This window comes from Vanacampus margaritifer, chromosome 1, assembly GCF_051991255.1.
Source record: "Vanacampus margaritifer isolate UIUO_Vmar chromosome 1, RoL_Vmar_1.0, whole genome shotgun sequence".
Lineage (NCBI taxonomy): Eukaryota > Metazoa > Chordata > Actinopteri > Syngnathiformes > Syngnathidae > Vanacampus > Vanacampus margaritifer.
Genome location: NC_135432.1, coordinates 26770371 through 26789722, shown reverse-complemented (window position 1 = coordinate 26789722; position 19352 = coordinate 26770371). Strand labels below are relative to the sequence as shown.

At 39.0% G+C, this 19352-nt stretch overlaps 2 protein-coding genes across 3 annotated transcripts in view; both read left to right on the top strand.

The window, feature by feature from the left end:
- The first annotated feature begins 127 nt into the window (after positions 1 to 127).
- LOC144040483 (uncharacterized) lies at positions 128 to 11004 on the top strand. Its single transcript, XM_077554704.1, has 6 exons — positions 128 to 558; positions 1318 to 1490; positions 2199 to 2417; positions 7023 to 7183; positions 7272 to 7404; positions 9022 to 11004. The coding sequence occupies exons 1-6, from the start codon at positions 300 to 302 to the stop codon at positions 9196 to 9198; spliced, it is 1122 nt and encodes a 373-aa protein (XP_077410830.1). The 5' UTR covers positions 128 to 299; the 3' UTR covers positions 9199 to 11004.
- Positions 11005 to 11947: 943 nt separating this feature from the next.
- Positions 11948 to 19352, top strand: part of klhdc8b (kelch domain containing 8B) — a 96456-nt gene continuing 89051 nt past the window's right edge. Inside the window, exon 1 of one of the 2 annotated variants that reach the window (XM_077543939.1) lies at positions 11948 to 12451. The gene's annotated coding sequence lies outside the window, so the exon portion shown is untranslated. The remainder of the gene's footprint in view (positions 12452 to 19352) is intronic. The other variant, XM_077543936.1, reaches the window with a different exon arrangement.

Here is a 19352-nt window from a genome sequence, read left to right as displayed (position 1 = left end):
TGGAGGTCGCAATAGAGGCGCTGCAACCATTTATATCACCAAATGGTGGCGCTCAAGTCATTCTGTATGATACTAACCCGCCGAAGAAGAAATTGTAGGTGTCGATAAGGAAGTTTACTGGTCGTCTTTTGGAGAGCTTGAAGTAGAAGCGCTGCAACCATTTATATCACCAAATGGTGGCGCTCAAGTCATTCTGTATGATACTAACCCGCCGAAGAAGAAATTGTAGGTGTCGATAAGGAAGTTTACTGGTCGTCTTTTGGAGAGCTTGAAGTAGAAGCGCCTTCGAACAATCTCTCATGGCCGACATCAGTGGGGAAAACAGCCGCCAAGCTGAAGACGACGTCAAAAATGACGGGGATGTCTCTGAACCTGCGCCCGGGACAAACGTGGGCCCAGCGATGTATCCGGCTGCCAGCCACCGGCAGAATAAAAAAATAATCCTGCATGTGGATTTGAACAACACTATTCTGGTGTCAGACGCTGTGACGTGCCAAGGGACAGTGGCCGCCCTGGATTATTTTTTGACGACCGTCACCTGGGGCAGAATGAGCGAAGGTAAAACATTTTCTTCAGGCCTAAAAAAAAATAAAAGTTGTGCTGACTCAGGTGATGCGCAGAGGATATGTCAAGTACAACAGTCTTTAATCGAGCATCTTCATTTCCCTTTAGAATATACATTTCAAACACTTTTTGTGGAATGTAAACTATGCCGAATGATAGGTCTGCCCGATCAGTGTTTCACAACCCATGTCGAGACAAGGAACGTATTTTACATCAAGTACATTATTAGAAAACTTCGGACGGGTAATTCACGGGCTATACAATCGTATTGAATGACCACAAATGGTCATTTTGTGCACAAGTTATATTTATTTTTTTTCCACAGCAATAATAAAAAGTTCTATGTAGTGCCCATTTGCAACTTAAATAAACGCCTGCTGCCCCAATTTAATCGTTTTGGCTGTCATAATACAATATGTCCCTGGCATAGCTAGAAGAACAAATGTACATTATTTGTATTAAATCAACATTTCTGGACCAATTTTGTGAAATTGGGTAATTTGCCAAGGCACACATGATGATGTCTCATGGCACACTGGAAATGGTCAATTGAGGTCAATGTTTCTATTTCGTAATTCTTTATATACAGTACATATGAGTCCAAATATAAATTTACGAGTGACTTTTTTTTATTTTATTTTTTTTAAAGGTATACAGTATAACACCTGCAGAAAATAAGCCCAAAGGGACTACTTTCCTGGAATCCTCATGACCAGTCTGATCTATATGTCATATGTCGCTTTCCATTCGCAGGCAAGTGGGAATGGTTGAGTGACTCTCCTTCTCTGCTTCCGCCATGTGATGATGCCATCAACTATTACTCTCAGTTTGGAGCGACTCCCAGGTTCACCTCCGCTGCAGGTAAACGCTTTCGTGGGATTCTCGAGGAGCATCTGAACCTGCTCCGCTGGCCTGAGGGTGTTAAGGTAAGTATCCTCTCAGATAAAATGGACAATTTGAACTACCGGTAAATAAATTATAATTAAGCCATTGATGGATATGTAAAGCTAGCGTTTGTCAAATGGACATAAATAAGGAAAATAACTTAACTACCAACTACTGAAAGACAACCTCACATATATTCATGTATAAATAATACATTGTATAAATAAAAACAAATACTTACATATTCAAGTCAGAATGATTAAAAACACAACTACTGATTCCCAAATCCCGACGTGCCATTGCAGTGTCTACGTTTTTTTCCAGTTGATTCAATCATAGGGACCAATATGAGCCGTCTCTTGGGAACCAACAATCAAATCAGGTCAAAAACGCTTTGTCTTGCTAGTTATTACGGCACAGTTGCCACTAGTAGCTAGATATTGTGCATACCTGTTTTTTTGGGTTTGGTTACATAATCTTCCACATATAGCGGATTGCCTGGGTTGCATGTCCCGTTCATTAATCATTGTTAATATTTATAAACGTGTAAAAACAATAAACATCAATTGTCTACTGTAATGACGAATGCTTAATGCATACTGACTGTACATCGCAGATGTACAACACACAATTTTTAAACATTCTTATTGCGAAATTGGGGTCTTTCAGACCTCGTACAGAATACTAGTTTCCCCAACCAGCAATATCTTTAGACTATATTGTGTGTTGATGGACTGACCTCCCTGCAGGTTGACCGAGAGCTGACAATAAAGGCGGAGGACGGACGAATCTACCACTGGATCCTTCCCTCCTTTTTCCAGTTGCTCAAAGACCTGACGCAGCAAGGGACCGAGTTTGCCGTCCACTTTCGTACATTTGGAAGCGACCTACCTTGTGTGCTAAGTGCTGTATCCAAAGCAGTGACCCAGGGCGCTCATCCCATGTTTCCCGATCTGCCTGATCTGAAGGTGAAATAGAGTCACACTTCTCCTCACTGATTAAAATTGTCACTCTTGATTTGCAAACACGAATGGCACACATCTTCAATCTCTTGCGCCGTAATTTACAAAGGCTGTCGTTTATTTGATATTAAATCACTTCCCTGAATTGCCACTTGGAAGTGTTTTACCTGCTGCTGTTTTAGTCATGGGTAATAGTTGACCAATTTGCCAGTCATAAAACGAAGTATAACGTAAAATGTGGTGGGCAAATCTTAGTTTGTTTTCGCTAAATTCAACGTGGAAAAACGGGGTCATAAGAGCTCTAGTGAGTTCTGACATAGTAGCTTTTGGCTATCTTATGAGGATGCAATCCATTAGCTAATATTTCATTTGAATTGACTTTTTAGTTGTTTTTTAAGTGCTTGCTTATACTGTATGCCCTGTAATCACTGCTACTTAACAGTATTTTATTAAAATTTGTATTAGTCTTATTAACTATTTTTCTGCCATAAATTCATTAAAAAAAAAAAGGTTATTAAAAATTAAAGGCAAGAGGCGATTAAAATTTTTAATTGTAATTGATCGCATGACTTCATTAGTTAACTCATGATTAATCAAAAATATTCCATCTGTTCTAAATGTACACTAAAAAAAATTCTAGGTTTTCATACTCTTGTTAACAAAAGTGGGGATTTTTTTTAAACTAATAGAAATAGTTAAAATACATTTTTTGATGTTTATAGCAGTCAATGGCAGTGAATGAATAAGACAAAAGAAAAGACTTAAAAATTCGGGGCGTCAGGTGATTAAAGTTTTTAATCGTAATTAATTGCATGACTTCACTAGTTAACTCGCGATTAATCACAAATTTCATATCTGTTCTAAATGTACAATAAAAAAAATTCTAGGTTTCATACAATTAACAAAAGTGGAAAAAAATGTTAAACTAATAGAAATAGTTCAAATGAATTTTTGACGTTTATAGCCGTCAATGGCAGTGAAAGAGTTGAACATACATTTACAATATACTTTCCGAAAATCTTGACTCTAGTCTAATTAGAATAACGTAATATATACTGTAGAGCAAGCAAGTGAAGACATAGATTCACGAATAGCTTTCATCTTACAAGTTTTTGGTAACATAATGCAAGATATAGATTAGCCTTTTTCACATTAGCCTATGACTTAGAGCGCTATTTTCCTTTGAATCTGAACATACATTTCATCCGGAATTGCCCATCTGCCAATGCAAATATATTGTGGGCACAGAACACAGATCATGGTCAATTGTTGTGGGCTGGAAATGTCTGCTTTCTCTATGGACATATTGCGGTAGTTGACAGTCAAAATAAGTCATGTAAAATGTGTATTTTTTTAGAGCTGTCAAACGATTACATTTTTTAATCAGATTAATCACATTTTAGAATTTTGATTAATCACGATTAATCACATAATTAAAAAGGCTTTTTTATCAACATTTTTTGTCCGCCAAATTTAAAGAGCACCTGTTATGTGTTAATATTTTCTACATTTAATGTTATGAGGATGTCTTAAAAAAAAAATTGTCCACTGCACACACTCATCCTCTTTTTCTAATCAGTTAATTACTTGCATGATTTAAAATGGGGAAAAAATTACCCCAATATTTTGACATGAACAAATATTCTGAATGTCATACACAAACATTCATTAAATGCTTTATTTTAATGTATGTGGTTATGTTTATTGCTGAAACACAATCTGTGCTACCTTTAACGTAACGATCCGCTGTCAGCTAAAGGATCATCAGCAATTAGATTAATAATGTGATTCATCTGCGTTAAAACATGATTAATGTGATAATTTTTGTGATTAATTAATTAGTTAATGCTTTAACTTTGACAGTTCTTCTGGACACCTAGCGACTGCTTGTCTTCAGATTTCCACAAAGATGAGCACATTGACGCACGCTGCTCTGTATCATCACTAAAAATGATTTCTTGAACTGAGTGGAACACTTGGGAGAAATAACTTCTCACTCACACTTGCGTCTCACGCTTTCAAATGCTAAAAATGTACAAAGGCACACTCGAGTAAATGGGCTCACATGCATCCTGCGCATGAATCACACAAAAAAGGTTTTCCAGCATCCACACTGACAAACTCTCACGAGTATCAGCTCGGGTGGTATTGATTGCTTTCAAGACAGAAAATCTCTGTTGCTCTTCACATCTAATCTTTCAACTACGAAACAGGTCTCAAAAAGTTTAGAATAAACATATTGTTTCAATTCTGGAGAATGAATTGAAGGTTGTTTTTTTAAAGCTGTCAGGGTAAGCTCTATGTGGAACCGTTTTCAAACAATCATTTGTCAGGTGCTATACATCTTCCAGAGAGAAGGCGAGAATGCAGAAGGCAGACTGTGATTGTGCGTGGCATGTTTTCCGAAAGGCTGCGTAGAACTGCCTCGAAAAAGTGAAAGTCTAAAATTATGTCCGTGTTCATCTTATTTGTATAGTTGCAGGTACCAAGCTTTATTACATTTAAAATTGCATATTGGCCCCTGAAACCTAACATGGCAATAGCCAGATTGATAATTGTGATCCACTCAAGGGAATTCTTCACGATATCAATCTGAGACCCCTCCACTGTGATCTTCTCGGGAAAGGCGGGACATTCTGTACAATGCTTTTGTTTTGACCAATCATGGCAACGGATGAAAATGTCGTCGTAGGTTGGAAAAAAAAAAGCATGAACATCAATACCAGTAAAAAATGCACGAAGAGCCTCTCTGTTCTTCATTCCACAAAGAAACTGTAAATCTGCGAGAGCAGAATGAATTGCAGAGTCCATGCATTTGTCCATGTTAGGATTATTTGTTTCACACGGCATCGGCGGTTCTTGTTTTGGTCACAGCTGCATATCCGGCCCCCAAACACAATGCCGCTTTGTGGTTGGTCCGCAGGGTTGGGAGGGTTACTTTTAAAATATAATCCATTACAGTTACAATTTACCTGCTAAAACATGTAGTTAGTAACGTAATCCAAGTACCATAATATTAAAGTAATGTAACTGGATTACTTTTGGATTACTCCAATATTGAGTATGCTCATGAAGACAAAAAATAAAATAAATATCACCACAATATATATTCTATACAATGTTCCCCTGCTATTTGCAGGTGATAGCGACCCGGGAAGCCTACAAATAGCAAAAATCCTTGTGTAATTAAAAAGCTTGTAGGCTATTGATTGATTGATTGACTGAATGCCATATGCTGTTTTCGAACTGTCACTGAAAGCAAACACACCTCATAGATAGATAGATAGATAGTCAGTCATCCAATGAGGATGACGATGTGTGACATCAACTGCAAAATGAACTTTTATCCCAATCTACAAATAGCATAAATCCTTGTGTAATTAAAAAGTATGTAGGCTATTGATTGATTGATTGAAGTCCATATGCTGTTTTTGAACTGTCACTGAAAGCAACCACGCCTCATAGATAGATAGATATATAGATTGATTGATTGATTGAAGGCCATATGCTATTTCCGAACTGTCACTGAAAGCAAACACACCTCACAGATAGATAGATAGATAGATAGTCATCCAATGAGGATGACGGTGTGACATCAACTGCAAAATTAACTTTTATCCCAGTCACAAGTTTAGCCGTGTATATGTTGTGTATAATGTTTAAATAGTGAATTGGTGGGAGGAAGATTTGTTTGTAAAGCGCAACTCACATTATGGTTGTAGGGTAGCGGGCTAGCTAGCAAGAAGCTACAGCGCGTAGTATGCCGCTGGACTCTCAGCTCAAACTTTTGCTCCAAGTAAATTCCAGTGAATACCGATCACTATTTCCTCCTCCCGTCCGTGAAGCTTTTTTAAACTGCCCGCGTGTGGAGGACACAACTAGTCAGTTCGTTCGTTCCCACCTCCCCGACATGTAGCAATGGTCGCACTCGCGCTTTCTCTCTTTGTCTCTCTCTCGCTCTCTCATCGTAATTGTAATCCCCATTTTTAATAAATGTACCTGTAACCTGATTACATGTTTTTTCCTGTATCTGTAATGGAATACAGCTACAGTTCTTTTTTTGCAATCTGATTACATAACAGCGGTACATTTATTCCGTTACTCCCCAAGCCTGTTGGTCCGCACAAAAAGTCTAAGATCGGTAAAAATCAGCAGACTCGATACAAGAGGGATTCTCGGGGATTTGTGAACTCTTTAATAGACATTGTTCCTTAGTCCATTTAAATAGATAAATACATAAATGTCTCTCCTCAAATAAAACCCTAAGAAAAAAGTAAAGGATAGTGTCATTTGATGGCTGTATTTATCTTTAGCATAATTTATTTGTGAAAAATATACAAATTTCATAAGAAAAAAACGATTTAAAGATACGGACCTCCTCGCTAATGGCCATCTTACCGCTAATGAACATGTCGTACCTTGCAGTTCAATAAATACTGTAAGCACTTCAATCCACTATTTGAGGAATTGTGCGATGTGAGTTTTGCCAGATGCTTGGTGTAATATTTCTTGTGAAAACAATAACAAATGTGTTATGGACTGAAAGCGCGTCAATCTCTCAGCATTCGTGCTGTTTTGTACTAATAGCAAATGTCTGACTCTCCTGCTCAGTTAAGTGTGAATAAGACACCAGGCAAGATCCGCTGCAGCCAGAAAGGAGTTCTTCTGACCAGAGGTGCAGATCGACTGTCGTCCCGCAATGGCGAAAGAGGCCTTTACCAATTCTTTAGCAGCGCAAATGGGCTCGGAGGCTTCCAGGACGATTATGAATGGTAAACCTAATTCCCCACCGTGCGATCAAAGTGACTTCAGTCTACTGTATGTACCTTTATCCACTTGTTTTGTTTTTATTCATCCAAGGTGGACGAGTAAGAAGTTCTCCATCAAGGGTGGGAAGCCACTGTGGGTGGACCCCTTTGACCAACATGTTCAACATATCTTCTTCGATGACAACATACGACAGAATGATGAGGATACTGCAGTGCATCCCAAGGTAGCACACAACTATCAGATCATTTTTTTCCACTTATATTCTGTCGCATTTGACCACTCATTCGTTTCACATTGCGTATAATGAGCGGGATGCCGTTTTCTAATTCCCTGCATCTCTTTTGCCTCATTAACTCATTCACTGCCATTGACGGCTATAAACGTCAAAAATTTATTTGAACTATTTCTATTAGTTTAACATTTTTTCCCACTTTTGTTAACCAGAGTATGAAAACCTAGACTTTTTTTTTTTAATAATCTTTTTTTATTTATAATTTTTTAAAATTGTTATTAATCGCATTACTTCAATAGTTAACTCACGATTAATCACAAATTTTATAGCTGTTCTAAATGTACAATAATCTTCTTCTAGGTTTTCATACTCTTGTTAACAAAAGTGGAAAAAAATGTTAAACTAATAGAAATAGTTCAAATGAATTTCTGACATCTATAGCGGTCAATGGCAGTGAATGAGTTAATTTTGAATTGAATTGTATGTTTTTTTTGGGGGGGGTGTCAAGTTCCATTTGGTGAGTACAGCATTTTAAAGCTATTTCAAGTACTGGAACTTCCTGACTCAGCTCTTCTTGGAGTAAAGTGCTGACTCGCTACTAGTGTGTTGGTTCAGTCGATGAAAGTCGGATGTTGGCAACTATGCGCTGAAATTTATAGATGCTTTATGCATTAAGAGCTTCAAGGCCTTCATGCTGTTCTCCAGCCAGCAGCTGTCTGTGTTTATTTGCCTTAGTAGTGAGTTTTATTGTGTGTTTGAGTAAATAAATCACATTGGTCCTCTTTCCACTGCAGAGTTAGGAAAGTTGAAGATAATGGAGGATATAACAGCAAGCATGTAAGCCAATTGTGGAGTTACCCATTTCTCCCCATTATTAATGTCTTGCAAATTGTTGCTCTGAAATTTTTATTTTGAGGTATTCTAAAATTGTTCACTCTGCAGAACAATCCTTAACTAATTCACAACTTATGCAAACTTTACAAGAACAGAAATGTCTGGTTGTTCTTTTACACGTTTGCATTAACTCATTTGCTCCCAAAAAACAATAAATATTGTAAATGTTTTAAGTGTCCCAAAGACGTATTTATACGTTTTTAGGTGTGCTTTTTTTTTTATGCTAGAGCATACAGAAGGCTTTGATGCAGCCTCTCAACTGCAAAGAACAGTTGAAGAAATAGTAGTTATTACACAAACGGCCAGCAGGTGGCAGCAGAGCATAGGAAATTAACCAGGACCATGTTGAAAAAACCCTCAATTACTCAAAATTCTAAATAGATATGTGAATAATGATGAAACTTAGCTATATTCTAATGCTAATTGCTGCAAAACGGAAACGGATAGAAATATACTTTTTTTCCCTGATGAAAGAAGAGACTTTAGTCTTTCTTTTGGTAGGTGCCATGTTTTTATAGCAATAGAACACAATAATCTGTGGGCCTTTAAATCAGTCAAAATCCAGTAAAACAGTGAGTGAACAGGATTGCTTCTGTGAAAATGCCTGGGACTAAATGAGTTGAATGTGTCAAACCACATAATGCAAAAAGCAGCTTCCGATGCAGTTGCGTTGAAAAAGCGACAGAAAGCAACATGACTGTGCGTATGCTGCAGGTTTTCACGGAGCCAGGTGGCTCGGAAGCTCGCACGGCCTGCATCTCGGAACTTTATGAAATCGTCTTGATCCAGACGGACCTCCTCAAGGCCATTTCTGAGCCCGACTACTTCACCCGCTGCGTCAACATCTGCCAGAAGAACTATGAGAAGAATGTCCAGCAGGGGTCAGGCTAGAGCAGGGCTCAGCGTCCTCTCTTAACCACGTGTCTGGTTTTGAGGAACTCCATATCAGGGTATCATTATCTCAGGGTTGTTAGAATTTTATAGGCAAGGAGATGTTGGATGAATATGTTATTTCCTTGGAGAATTGTTTTTACTGTATATAATGAATAGTTCATAAAAGAAGCAGTGCACTCTTGGGAGGTTCTAATCTAAACGGTATTAAGTAAGAGTTTCATTATGGACTATATTAAATTATTATTATGGTTACTCTGCAACACCGATGGGGGGTAAAAAAAAATCTGCCTGCCTAAAATGTATCTGCAAAAGACGTCAATTGCATGCTGAAACATGAGGTGGCACTGTAAGCATTAGTTCTTCCTTTCACCTAAAGCCATTTTATCCAGTCCGTAGCCTGAAGAAAGTCATTTTGGCACAATAATGACATTGGCAAATTGAAGAAAGGGAAAACAATCACCTTGATTGAGTTAATGAATTATTTCATGCCAGACTTGAATGTTGTCCCTTACCAATGAAAATCACAATTCTCCAAGTTTAATCTTTTGAGAGAGAAAAAAAACAATAGTGTTCATTTTTTGTTATAAAGAAATAAAGGTTAACAAAAGGAGTCAAACAAAACAACTATCTTCACCTGTAAAGTAAACAAATGACAGGTACACACGTAACATTTTATAGTACCTTGAATCAAGAATACAGTTTAAACATAAATGTGGATTTTTTTTCCCCCATACCCAGTTTGCACAATAAGTCACCAAATTAGAGAGACTGACTTGCAGAGGAAGCACTGTGAATAATGCAGCTAAGCAATAACGACTTATTTTTCTTTGTGGCGGTTGCTCAGTAATTGGGGTCAAGTGAAGTCAAAAGCCACTTTCGTCCAAGCTGTTTACACCCATTCGGACCTGGAAGGCATTACTTGAATTTACTCAATCTGATGATGAGCTTTTGAGGCCAATACCTGTGCAAACATCTCATGAAAAGCTTTGCAATCTCAAACGCACAGCCTTCGGGTGCTCATTAACGCTACTTGTAATGATTTTTGTTCATGCATTATGCGCTGGTGTCTTGCACATCACTATTTACTGTACTGTGTGTTGTGTAATGTTAAAGGCGCTGAGACTCATTAGGTTGAGCAGGCATCAGGGGCGGGTTTAAATCATTTTACATGTTTTTTTTTTTTTTTGTCAAAACACAACCGGAAAGCACATTTAATACTGTAGAATGAGAGAGGTTGATGCAGTGATTATAGTGTTTATAAAGATGTTTTATACCTCCGCCATGGAGATTATGTTTTATTTGCAGTTTATTTATTGGCCAGTAGTGAGAGAGAAAAAAATGAAAACTCAAAATGCAACTTTGTGGTGGAGTGCATTCATAAATAAAGAAGAGCCAAAACAACATTTGCATTGTATTGACCAAAGTCAGCCATAAGCATTTGGTGCTTATCCAATTAAGATTGTTTTCCCTTCGCTCATTCTGCTCTCCACTGATGGCCCAAACCAGTGTGAACATTCTCAGTCATTTTGAAGACACTGGATTATTTTAATTTTATATTTGTATTTTACTATATTCCTTGAGTTTGGAGTAATTTGGATGTTCGTTGGTGGTGAAGCGGGTACAGTTATTTAATGACGGGTTGACGGTGCAAAGAGGCTACTGTTCATGTTTTTGAATTTTTTTTTTTATAGTCATGAATAAAACCCATCAAAATTCTCGTTAATTCTCTGCAGCAAATCCAAAGTATTGTTAATGCCATTACGCATACTGAACCTTAAATCATATAAAACATATTTTTGACTGCTTCAGTTATCACTTGTTGTATGCTTCTGTTTTAACTGCTGCCAAATAATTCGTTTTTACAGTAATTAAATATTTGTTTTTAAATGTGGCCAACAGGATTGTGATGGATGTGTGCGATTTGACCACCGACGGGTCCTGTGGGGGTTCATAAGCAGGTCCAAAGGAGCATACAAATGCTTATCTTCATATAGCCAACAAAATGAATCAGTAGCTGTTGGAAGCTGAAAAGAATCTCAATCTTAAAGCTTTGGCAGCCATGTTTGGATGAGTGTTTAATGAGACATTTCTCCTTCATTACCTGCAGTGTGTGTAAAATTGTAGGTTTCATTAAGGAGGGGTCAGCTTGACTAACAAGTCTTGTCATATGTGAAGCGTGCCACAGGTTGATGGAGGATAGGGTTCACCCATGGGGCCAGCGGAGCTCAGTGCGTATTAGCTGTAGGGAAGAAAAATCAAAATCAGCACTTATCAAAATTGGTCAGGGAGGTTTGCAAAATAATTTACAATAAATTAGTGTATCATTTGCGAAAGTGCACACAAATTGGCAAAAATATTGGCAGCTTGGATATACCTCCATTCAAAATGTCAACAATTGACTGGTTTTGTGATGTACAGTATAAATGGACACATCTTTCAATATTCAGCACAAATGGCTTGCCTGCCACCAGGTTACTTGTCGCACACAAAACACTGAAAAGGATTCGCTCACATGGACTGTTTGTTTGCAGGAATTCAACTTGCTAGTCACTTTTGAGAAACATTCACTAAATATAGCAACCAAATCGCTAATTTGCCAACACGGACTGTTTTTGTAATCTAGTAGGGCCTCTTTGTTCACTGCCATGTCGTTCGTAAAAGTGCTGCACTTCGGCTAGTAACAAGATGAATATTACATTTTATTTAAAATGTTAAACTTCCTTGTTAAGTTTGAGAACCTCTGAATTCTACACTATATGGCATAAGTGACTGCAGCGCTTACTTTGTCCGCATGAGGGCAGCAGCGGCCCTCCTGGTAATTTTAACTAGCTTCCCTCCTTTCAGGTGAGTTACCTGGTTTTGTTGGAGGCTAACGAAATTGACACAATTGAACTACATCCTGCTTTTCTGCATTTTGGGTGACAAATGTCTAAGGGTGTGTGGCAGGGTATAAATTGTGACTTGAGGACGGCGGAAGGTTCATCTTGCGCGCACTTGATGGTTGCGTCAATTGTGCGCACTGGCGCGCGCCTCAGAGGGAAAAGAGAGAGAGAGAGAGAGAAAGAAGATAGTGAGTGGATCGGAGGGCAGCTGGATGGTATGAATGTGGCTGGAAACTGTTGGATGCCGGCGCTTTGCACGAGCCATAAACGGGCAGTTGAACGCTGAGAATATGTCGTGACTATTTCGGTACCTGTGGACTGCGTGGCACCATCGCGGCACCTTCGGACCGATCTGCTCTGATAGAAAGGTACACATTTCTTTACACAACTTTACAGTCCATTTGAGCTCGTCTTTGCTTTTCAAATAAGAAACATTATGTTGTGAACACTCAGGACAGTCATTAGTTAGCACATGGAACATGTGCGCTTCTGGGGGGCGTTGCAGCTGGTTCTCAACTTCGAGTTCCAAAATGGCCATTGACGTGTTTTGTTTGTTTTTCTTTTAAGTAGAAAAGGTTTAAGAGACAGAACCCCACTGGTTGTACACTCGTCTAAAGATCATCTACAGTATATACATCCGATTTCAGTGGTGTGTCCATGCTGAGGGGTTTCTAATATTTAGACTTTATATGCTACTGGGCTGTATGTCACTCTTTGTGTCAATTTTAACTGTGTTAATGGAAATGGAGTTAAACTTCCCAAGTCAAATCTTTTGTTAGATTTTGTTTCCAGTAACTTCAGTTCACTCTTTAAATACTGTAGCTACCCTTATAATAGCTGCCGTTAATATTTAATTGTACTTTTTGGCACTGTTGAGGCCACTCATGTCCAATTAAAATTGAAAACTACAGAAACAAACTTATTTACTTGGTTGAAGCACACCACTATTAGGGTAATATGTTTTTTTTTTGTTTTTAAGACAACACATTTTATCTACCCTCTCAGATGGCTTTGAAAAGAGTGTTCTGTAGCAAAAAGAATATATAAACATTTTATTTTTTAGCCCTCCTGTACCCACACCTGCGTATTGTGCAAACTTTTGAAGTTTTTTTTTTTAATGTGTATATCTTTCTGATGGTGCCAAACATTATCGTCTTTATAAAGACAAGATTTTCATACATGGCTCTCATGAGATTGCAGTTTTTACAGTACATCACAGCTTTTGATATGCAGTTAAGAGACATTGTTCCCCCTGTAAGTTGATATCAAACTGTACATAAGGTTAACCAATACCATGAACTCAACATAGACCTTTTATCAATTTTTTATTATTTCCTTTGTTGTAGAACTGATGCAGTCTTATTATTGAAGTTGGCCAGTGATGTTGGTTTTGATTTCCCCAAAAACACTCCAAAAGGTTAGGCCCTACTTCATTTGTGCTGTAAACAAAGACAGTCTTTATGACTTTGTCCTTCATGCAACCCTTCTTAGTTAAGTTGTCGTGTGCACGACATTGATTGCTTTTCCTTTCCTTAATCTTCGGTGTCTTCGCAACTAGGGGCCTTTTATTTACAGTTTCCTCATTAAACCGAAATGTTTTGTCACTAATGGGCCAAAAGGTCATTGTCAGTCTATTTATATAACTCCTCTCAACAGAAATGTAATGAATTTGTTTGCTATTTTAGTGCAAAAGTAGAATCCATCAGGTCAAATATTAGCAGAAATAAGCAAAATCATAAAATGATGCAACAAAAAAACACCCCGGAAAAACTCAATTACTATGTCAGAATTTGATACAATTTGTAAAAAAAAAAATAAAAATAAAAAAAACCTAGCGGAAATGGTTCTGCAGCTAACCGGGCCCTATTTTCATGCCCAAGGCAAGTCTAGTGCAAATCGGCGTCCAACTGTACTCATGGGTAGAGTTTTGGTCCTTTTGGTATTTTTTGGCACATATGCACTGTTGTGGGATGGAACACAGCTGACTCCCGGCCAATTGAAGCAGCTCCCCTCAATTCGTTATAAAATCAGGGCAGTCAAGGCGCACGCAGTGTTTTACTTTGTGAGAGCAGAAAATGATTTGCTGGGGTCTGTGCATGAGATTAACGTGATTTTGTCTGTGTGTGTGACCTGACACCCCCCTCCCATCCATAGTTGTGTCACGCAGATAAGGGGTGGACCCTCTTAATTCAGTTCGGTCACTGATGGCATGGTGGTTTACTGCCCGACTTTAATACCCACTGAGGCAATGGTGTCAAAGTCCGGTCCTCGAGGGCCTGAGTCCTGCATGTTTTAGAGGTTTCCCACCTTCAACATGGCTGATTCATGTTTAACTCTTTGACTGCAAGACGTTTTCAGAAACGGGATGTCGCCAGTGCCAGCCGATTTAAGCATTTTGACTGATCTTTCAAGGTCCACAGAAAATGTTGTGTTTGGACTATGGAAACACACATACTACCAATTGAAAGATTGAACTCTCATCTTTCATCAGAAAAAAAAGTTTGTTTCTACCTTATTGCGTTCTTCAGTAATCAACAATAGAAAATGGTTAGTTTCACCGAACTGCTCTGTTTTGAAACAAAAAGCGGAGAAAAAGAGCTTTTTGTGAAACAATGTTATTTCATGCACTCTAGTGAATTCTACACTTCTTTTTGTCCATGAATGATGCCACAAACACCTAAATAGTGCTTTACTTCTGTAATACACCACCACCAACAATGAAAAAGTGTTTTTAGATTGCAAAATACGTTTATTTCCATTCAACAGTGTAACAATTTGACAAAACAATTTGACAAAACAATTTGGCAAACTATTTACAAATGTGTGCAACTGTGGTACTATTTACAATTATGTGGATGTTTCAAATACAGTTTTTCTTTTTGTAACACTGCCCTGCGTGCAAGGAGACGGAGCAGGATTTGCACAAAAGATACGTTTCACTTCGATTGTCTGTTTCGCGTGCAGACGTTACACTTTCTTGACGGCCTTTTTTTCCGGGGAATAGCAAGTAGCAGACTGTACCCACTACGCCGATTAATATGCATTGGACTCGGGGCACTCTTCGTCGTCCGATTGAACGTCCGTCTGAGCGTGCTCGGTTGTGCTCCGCGTTTTCCGGTGTTAGCATCGCTAGCCCGTGAACCTTTATGACGTCGTCATAGCCGCCGCGTCAGCGCTTCCAACTTCGGCGTCAACCTCGGAGTCACCATCATCATCATCGATGATGATCATTGTCGTCATCAATGTGCTCTTTAGCGTTGGTCGATGCCTTTCGTCATTGAAAAAAATTCCCAAGTGTGAGGTGCTTGCAACCGGTCGCCATTGTTCGCTTCTTCAGCCATCTAGCTCCGCCTCACGTCTTCTACTGCTGCGTCAATGCTTCCAACCTCGGAGTCACCATCATCATCATCGATGATGATCATCGTCGTCATCAATGTGCTCTTTAGCGTTGGTCGATGCTTTTCGTCTTTGAAAAAACTGCTCGAGCGTGAGCTGCTTGCAACCGGTCGCCATGTTCTCTTCCCTTCCCCAGCCATTGTCCCCTCTAGCTCCGCCTCATGTCTTCTACTGACGCCTACCCAATCTTGTCAAAAGAGAGTCATTGCTGCCATCTAGGGGCCAAAAAATAGTCATTAGGCTAACTAGATCTGCTTGAAACTTTCACCACAGCTGGCCAAGGCTTTCCTCCACCCGTTTCCCCCCCAAAAAAATAAAAAATTGGAGAACGTTTTCTAACGTCCTTGGCGGCCCTCCGTAGGTTTTTACTAAACGTCATTTAACGTTTTTGGCAGTCAAAGAGTTAAGCTCATCAGCAAACTGCAGGAGCCTGATAATGATATTGATCATTGAATCAGGTGTGTTGGAGTAGAGAAACCGGAATAAGTCCTAGAGAAAATGGATGAATGTTTAATCAGATCTTGTTGGATCCCATTTGATTGTAAAGTGTACCTAATGAAGTGTCATGGGAATGTTATCGCTCAGTCTCCATGGTTACACATTCATTTTTTGGGGGTTAATACTGGGAAATGTAGGGTGATAGTGAAAGGATTTAGCAGATTTACGGATTACTGGAAAAGTTGAAGGGCAAATAATTGCAACTGTTCATTTATTATTTTCATTTTTTTAAACATGTGTACCATCTGCTGCTCTCTCTCCCCCCCCCCCCCCCCCCGCACTTCTGGATCACCATTTAAAAGGTTCAGTCTCATACCTGGAGAAGAAGCTATGCACCCCTCCCTCACTCTTCAGTCCTAACACATGTGCTAATCAGCATAATGAGGATCACAGCTGACGTGTGGCGTCTGGGCCTGTCTGCTCGGTTTCCAGGCAGGGTTGCGCGGTGCGTCGGCGGCTCTCGTGCCAGTGAAATGCCACCTTCAATCAGGAGGAAGGCGGGCACTCGGAAGGGCTTGTACGAACGTTGGATGACATTATGGAGTCATGCGGGATTTATAGGTCAAACGTGTTTTTATGGAGGGGCGCGTTATGTGGTTATAATGTATATGATAAAGGGTGCCATCGCACAAAAAAAAAATCATGATTCGTTAAGCTGACGGTTCGGTTGGAAACAAAATGCAAAACAAAGTGAACAGGAACACGTGATGGCATTTCAAATCAAACCTAATAGAGTTGGTGTGCATGCTGGGAGTTTTTGTCGGCACTTACAGCGTATGTACATGTCGTATTGAAAATTGACGCCATAGTGTGTAGCACAGTGTCTTAAAATGTGATCATGCGTTTCATATTCATCCTACACGTGAATAAACACACAGAGGCCAACATTGCAGACTTCAACCTGGGTGCTTGAATGTGGAATGGAGCCAATTTTCCTATCAGAGGATTAAGTGGGACGCATTCAGTGGACATTTTGGACGTTCTAAGCTGCCGCGGCTGACTTTTACATCAGCGTGAGTTGTCTGTACAGCTTTGCAACAAGGAGAGAATATGCAGAAGAAATCTTCTAGTTTGATCAGATGGGCATCTATGCATCCATTTTCTATAGCGCTTGTCCTCATTAGGTTCACTGACGAGCTGGAGTCTATCCCAGCTGGTTGTGGACCTGTGGCGGGTTATAGCCAGCCAATCGCAGAGCACATATATCATTCATCAAAGTCTAACTCTTCAGACAATGAAATGTCACATACCATTTCAGAAATATTGGAGTTGTTCTTATAGAAGATCAACTTGGTGTCACCTCAGTTTATACTCACAGCTAACTGAAGCTACATTTGCATTATAATTTATTCAAGAGTGAAATAGCATGCCGTGATGTTGACATATTTCTATATGAAGTAACTAATGTTGCTTGGCATTTTCGCTCAGCAGTGGAATTTCCCAGTGTTCAAATGCAACTCACTTTTCTGTCATTATGACTTAGAATGAACAGTGTGGTAACAACTTTAAACCTTATAGCTAAAAAATACAGAAAACATTTATACAAATCGTAGCTAAATAATAACCACTACAAAATCCTATTGATGTCATAATGGCTTGTAAAAAGGAGAACTATTTCTCTGTCATTGCCATGTCAACACAAGTTCACATACTTTAACCCCTTCAGACCGGCATTTTTTTCTGCTGGGCAAAATTATTATTATTATTATTATTGTTATTTATTTGTTTATTTTTTTACTTTTTTCCCCACATAAGAACAACATGGATTTATTTTATTTATTTTTTTATTTTTTGGGGGGGTACTTAATGTTTTTAGTTGTTATAGTGGACACCAGGATAATATGGCTTAAACGTGTTGTAAACTTACCAAGCTGATATGCAACATTTTTAACATGAACATCATGCAAATCACCCTGCGATTGTAATTGGTTAGTTCAGATCCAATCATGAACCAGAAGTGTTGGCATCATCCAAATTATGCATTTTATTGGTTTAGACACTCGGAAATGTCATGTCCACTGGGACCATCTATAAGTCTGAAGGGGTTAAGTAGTCTGTAATACTGGTGGAGCCTACCAGCCAGGAGACCTCTTTATGTTATGTTACTTTTGTTACCAAAGTGCCTCCCCCCCCCCCCCCCCACACACACACACATTTCTGCAGATATTTAATTGTAAGTTTTCATGGGACAACACTGAAGAAATTACAATTTGACACAAAGAAGTTGGTCAGTGTACAGCTTAGGCTATATAACAATAAATGTATTCTCTCAAAACTCAAAATACAGCAATTTGCTCCCCAAAATTTATAAATATGTTTTTTTTTAAAAATGTAAGTGTCCCAAAGACGTATTTATGCGTTTTTATGTTTTTTTTTTTGTATACTAGAGCATTAGGCTTTGATGCAGCCTCTCAACTGCAAATAACGGTTGAAGAAATGGTAGTTATTACACAAACGGCCAGCAGGTGGCAGCAGAGCAAAAGAGATCACCCAAGGTCATGTTGAAAAAAGCTCATTACATTTCTAAATAGATGTGTGAATAATGATGAAATATAATGAAACTGAGCTATATCATAATGCTAATTGCTGCATAACTGAAATGTACTTTTTCCCTGATGAAAGAAGAGATTTCAATTTTTCTTTTGGTACGTGCCATGTTTTTATAGCAATAGAACACAGTATTCTGTGGGCCTTGCAAAATCAGTCAACATCCAGTAAAACAGCCAGGAGTGAAGGGGATTGCTTCTGTGAAAATGGCTGGGAGTGAATGAGTTGATAGCTAACCCTCTGGCAACAAATGTGAGTACACACCTAATTGAAAGTGACAATGTTTTGTGTGGCCACCATTATTTTTTCAGCACTGTCAACTCTCTTGGGCATTGAGTTTACCATAGCTTTACAGGCTGCCACTGAAATCACCATCCATTCCTCTATGACAGCATCACAGAGCGCTGACCTTATGCTCCACCACCTTCCATTTGGGGAATACCCCATTATGTCTGGAAACACACTTGGCCATTTCATCACCATGACCCTCACCTTCTCTAACAAGGCAGTGGACATTTTGGAGCTGTGGTTATGGTCATTATCATGTTGGAATACTGCCCTGTGACCCAGTTTCCAGAGGGAGGGTATCATGCTCTGCTTCAGTATGTCAGAGTACATGTTGGCATTCATGGTTCCCTCACTGAACAGTTGCTCCTCAATGCAGTCAACACTCATGAAGCCCCAGACCATGACACTCCCTTCACACCAAGTTTGACTGTAGGAAAGACACACTTGTCTTTTTACTCCTTAACCACCGCACATGGCTGACACTATCTGAAACATCCATCCATCCATCCATTCAGTCATCCATTTTCATGCTTGCAAGAC

Coding starts and splice junctions, on each gene's coding strand:
- LOC144040483 (XM_077554704.1), top strand. CDS start 300: ATGGCCGACATCAGTGGGGAAAACAGCCGCCAAGCTGAAGACGACGTC. Junction 559..1,317: donor CTGGGGCAGAATGAGCGAAG/GTAAAACATTTT, acceptor TTCCATTCGCAG/GCAAGTGGGAATGGTTGAGT. Junction 7,184..7,271: donor TTCCAGGACGATTATGAATG/GTAAACCTAATT, acceptor TATTCATCCAAG/GTGGACGAGTAAGAAGTTCT.